The sequence below is a fragment of the Nannobrachium achirus genome (assembly GCF_963921795.1).
Source record: "Nannobrachium achirus genome assembly, chromosome: 5".
In the NCBI taxonomy this organism is placed as follows: Eukaryota; Metazoa; Chordata; class Actinopteri; order Myctophiformes; family Myctophidae; genus Nannobrachium; species Nannobrachium achirus.
Window position 1 is genome coordinate 2344604 of NC_137814.1, and position 4975 is coordinate 2349578.

At 43.2% G+C, this 4975-nt stretch overlaps 1 protein-coding gene across 1 annotated transcript in view; it reads left to right on the top strand.

Annotated features, from left to right (window-relative positions):
- Positions 1 to 2942: 2942 nt before the first annotated feature.
- Positions 2943 to 4975, top strand: part of LOC308286170 (nuclear GTPase SLIP-GC-like) — a gene marked incomplete at its 3' end in the record, with an annotated part of 20529 nt that continues 18496 nt past the window's right edge. Inside the window, exons 1-2 of the mRNA XM_080727126.1 lie at positions 2943 to 3026; positions 3762 to 3975. Coding sequence (XP_080583252.1) covers positions 2953 to 3026; positions 3762 to 3975 — 288 coding nt within the window. The 5' untranslated portion in view covers positions 2943 to 2952. The remainder of the gene's footprint in view (positions 3027 to 3761; positions 3976 to 4975) is intronic.

A 4975-nucleotide genomic window follows, 5' to 3' on the forward strand; every position in this document is an offset into this window, starting at 1 on the left:
CACTGGTCACCCAGCAGTATTGCAGCAGTTCGAGACACAAGTCAAAAGCAGGAAGCGGCCATCGCCACCAAAAAAAGCAGAGAGCCACCAGATGTCCAGATGATTCTCCTCAGCACGACGTCAGCAGTGACCAGTCTAACCACTCAGCATCTACCCAGTTCCCCCAATCCAAAGATACAGAGATGACTCCAGGTAAATATATACTTTAAAACATCATAACTACAGAGATGACTCCAGGTAAATCCATACTTTAAAACATCATAAATACAGAGATGACTCCAGGTAAATCCATACTTTAAAACATAACTACAGAGATGACTCCAGGTAAATCCATACTTTAAAACATAACTACAGAGATGACTCCAGGTAAATCCATACTTTAAAACATAACTACAGAGATGACTCCAGGTAAATCCATACTTTAAAACATCATAACTAATATATTTTGATCTGGGCTGGAGATTTGTGGAGATTGATATTGATACATGGATGGATACTTTGATGGGTTCTCTGTCAATCCATCAATAATCAATCAGCTGGTTGTAATATGTTACATAATGTGTAACACGTGTTTATGTCAACCAATGGGAAAACCCTTGAAACTAGAAATGACAAACGTAAATATATATCAGGTTGCTTGCTTGTTGTTTTCTTTAGCTTAAAGCTATACTGTGTAAGTTGCTAAACTAGTGGTCAGTCGCGGTATTGCTTTTTTCGGCCGCTTTTCGCCCGGAGTCGCCGCGGACCACCAGAGAGGCGCCGCAAACCACCGCGACGATACGAATCCGTGGAGGGGTAAACGTAATTTTCTGAGCAGGATTTGGAGAGTGAGAGGTTAAGAATCTTTCACCATGTAAATACAGGTTGCTGAGGGAGGCTTCTTCCTGAAGAGCCGCAGCACACGCTGTGATTGGCCGGTAGTGTATCACGTGTGTATGATCCGCGATGTGAGTGGCCAACATATACACAACGTATACAGATGATGCAGATGACGTAATTTTGCCGCGAAATTCTCCCCCCCCTCACGGCTCATAGAAAACATATAAAGAGAAGGCTTTAGAAGCTGAAAACAACGGAGTGGGTGTTCTAAAACTTTAGCGATTTAACAGTTAGGACAATTTTAAGATTTGTTTTATAAAAAAAGTTACATAGTATAACTTTAACAAAGAATAACTAGAAATACTGTTTCTACGAAACAGTGTGGGCTCACATGGAACACCATGTATGGGCACAAAGATCTACCCATAGGCTGCTCCTCATTGGCTAAGGGCCCTGCCTTTGTACTGTCGGTCATTTTTTTGAGGAGAACAACCTTGACCTAGAAGGTTTCGGTATAACATACTGGTCTCGCCTTTCAGACGAGCCCACATACAAATGTGTGTGTGTGTGTGTGTGTGTGTGTGTGTGTGTGTGTGTGTGTGTGTGTGCGTGTGCGTGTGTGTGCGTGTGCGGGCGTGCATGTGTGTGTCACTTGGTCACCCAGACCTGCCACAGCAGTATCACAGATCGAGGCACACTAATGGAAGAAACGGCCATCGACGCTCCAAAAAGCGGAGAGCCTCCAGATCTCCTGATTTTCAGCACGACGTCCACAGCAACCAGAGAACCTCCATATCTTCTACTGAGGTCCACAGCAACCAGAGAACCTCCATGTCTTCTGCTTCTCTTCTACCAGACGTCCACAGTACAGAGCACACTGACCAGAGAGCCTCTACGTCTTCTACTGACGTCCACACTGACCAGAGAGTTCCTCTAAAACCCTCAGCATCTACCCAGTTCAAAACTACAAACTCCAGGACTCCAGGTAAATCCATGCTTTAAAACAAAATCTGTTTGCCACTGCCAGGATCCAGAGAGTTTTTCACTAACCTTTGAAAAATCATAGAATATTGTTCTTCACAACCATCCACGCACCGATCACTTTAAAACACATAGTAGTCAACCCTGAGGTAATCAATACTTTACTTAAGTACTAATACTTATATATATATATTAGTAATCAATATATTGACATTGACACATGGATGGATACTTTGATGAGTTTTCTGTCAATCAATCAATAATCAATCAGCTGGAGGTAATACATTACATAATGTGTAAGACATTACACTAGTATTACAGTAGGAGTAATTAACACACAGCAGACATGTACTTATTTAATTACTTACTTACCAACTACTACTAATAAGAGATGTGTTTGTCCCTTTGTTTTAAGGTAAAACACAGTTGGGCCCCTCGGCGCCCTCTGCTGCCAGCGTTGCGTCAGTCCCGGAACGGCATCAAGATCCTGGTGCCCAGGAGTCTTATGAGCAGCTAGGAACAGATCCTGGTGCCCGGGAGTCCTCTGAGCAGCTAGGAACAGATCCTGGTGCCCGGGAGTCCTCTGAGCAGCCAGGAACAGATCCTGGTGCCCATGAACCTGCGTCCCGACGCAGAGGGCTCTCCCAGCGAGGCGGGGGGCAGGGGGACCACCTGGAGCCGCCAGAGGTGGCGCTGTTGGAGAAACCGCCTCCCACCACCAGCACCATGTCCTCTGGAGAGAAGAGGCCCCCGTCACAAGGTAATTAGGGCCTGAGCTAACTAGCCCTATTTTAATCCCAAAGATTATTATTATTCCCCCGAATATATCGTGTTTTTGAGGCGCTAAAGGTACTCCAAAAGCTGTGAACAGCGTGCACACTCGTGGTGCATGTCCGTGCATGATCCGTGCACTATCGTGCACGTTAAAAAACTAATCGTGGCAGCTTAGCCTGAAAGCAGTTTTTGTTTTAAGGGCAGTGAGTGAGTTGGGTACTGTACTGTACTGTACTGTACTGTACTGTACTGTACTGTACTGTACTTCTACTGTACTGTACTGTACTGTACTGTGTTACTTTGCAGCACTGGCTGCTGCACAGCTCATGTTATGATTCCTCTTCTACAGATGAACTCGCTGCTAAGGTGAAAGACATCATGAACGACGTTCTCCTGAATCTCAATTTTAACCTCAGTGATCAGGAGACCACTGAGCTCCGCACATTTCTAGAGTGAGTATGCGTCTCCACCCAATATCTGTTCCACTGCAAAACTCAGAACCTCACAAGCATGTTTATTTTAGTGATCAATACATCCATTTTGTTCTGGCTTGGATCAATGGAACTGATGGAGTGTACTTTAAAGTTGCTATAAGCAGTTTTCTGCTGACATAAGCAGGAATCATGCAATTGCTTATTTTAATTTTTAATTTTTTAATTTTATTATATTCAGGCGGCTAACAATGGTCCCTAAAAAATCTAGTCTCTGTGGCGCTTCTAGGAGCCGCAGTCTGCCTCCAAAACTATTATTTTATCTGTAAGAAGCTCTGTCACTAGCAGCTCATTGGTGCATGAACCAGCCGACCGGGGCTAAAAGGATTGACAGACAGGTCAACCAATCTGAACAAGAACAAGAGGCAGTCATGATTGGTCTGCTTATTTGGCAATGCTGCCAGCTAATCGATCAATGACAGAACTTCTCACAGATAAAAATATATTAGTTTTGGAGGCAGATTGTGGCCCCAGGAAGTGTCACAGAGACATTTCTTTAGGACGCACGGTTAGCCGTCTGAATAATAATAACATTTAAGTCAGTGGTTCTCAACCTGTGGGTCATGATTTTATTTCATCTTTTATCCGCCCAGAGGACAGTAGTGACACTTTAATACCATTAAGGCAATCACCAAACTTTACTATAAAAATTATGTTTACATTTATTAAATGAGTAGTTTTTTTTTTTCGCAACAGGGAAAAGATCTTAGATTTGGAGATAGAGAGCAGCAGACTGGTGGGTGTCTTTGGACATACAGGAGCAGGGAAGAGCTCTCTGATAAATGCCCTCATCGGTGAGAAGATCCTGCCTACGAGCGGCACCAGTGCTTGTACCTCAGTCATGATTAAAGTGCAGGCAAACATGACAGACAACGACTACACAGCAGAGATCGAATTCATCCCAGTGGAGGTAAACATGAACATGTCCTCATTTCATAACATAAAGCATGATATTATGTTTGTAGACAGAGTATACAATTTTACTTCTACTCCACTACATCTCAGAGACAAATATTGCACTTTACTCCAACTTAGTCACTAGTTACTTTGTATATCTATACTATAATTTTGCGAATGTCTGAGTGAGTGTCTGAGTGTCTGTCACAGCGTTTCTCCTCAGTGGCTGGAGCAATTGATCTGAAATCGCATCACCATTAGCATATGAACACACCTGACATAACTGTGAAGCCCGTTTGTCACTTTCACAAATCGTATGCTGTATATTAGCATTTTTATGGTGTATCTACTATCTATTCTGCATCTAGCATGAGGCACATCTATTCTGCATCTAGCTTGAGGCAAAATGTTTAACCAGCTCTGTGTGTGTGTGTGTGTGTGTGTGTGTGTGCAGGCAGGCGGGTGTGTGTGCAGGCGGGTGGGCGGGCAGGCTGGGGGGGGGGGGGGGGGGGGGGAACAGTATCTCTGTAGCCATTAAACGAAACGGGTTTCTTACATTGATGCTCCTACATATTATCATGCAAGCACCAGTTAAAGTTACTTTCCATCCCTCATATACTGTGTGCACAGTGCACATCCCATAACCCACACACTGCACATCATTTTGGAGCTCATATCTTTGAACGGGTAAGGGCTAGTTTAGATTATTATCGCAACACATACATCAACGACTTCAGCCCTATTTAAACTTTGACTACAACGCATCACATCGCGATGTGTTGTGAGCTTGTAGATCTGCTATTTTCAAAGGATTTTCTTTACAGTTTAAACCTGTGAAATGGGAGGTTCTGCACAATGAGTACTTTTTAGTATTGGTAGCTTACTTTAACTCATACCCTGCCAAAAAATATGTTTCTATGATAAAAACGTCTTTAAAACGTCTTTTTCACTATGGACCTCCCTGCCAGACGTCTTCTGAACATCTTTTTTTTTTAAATAATAAAAAAAAAAAA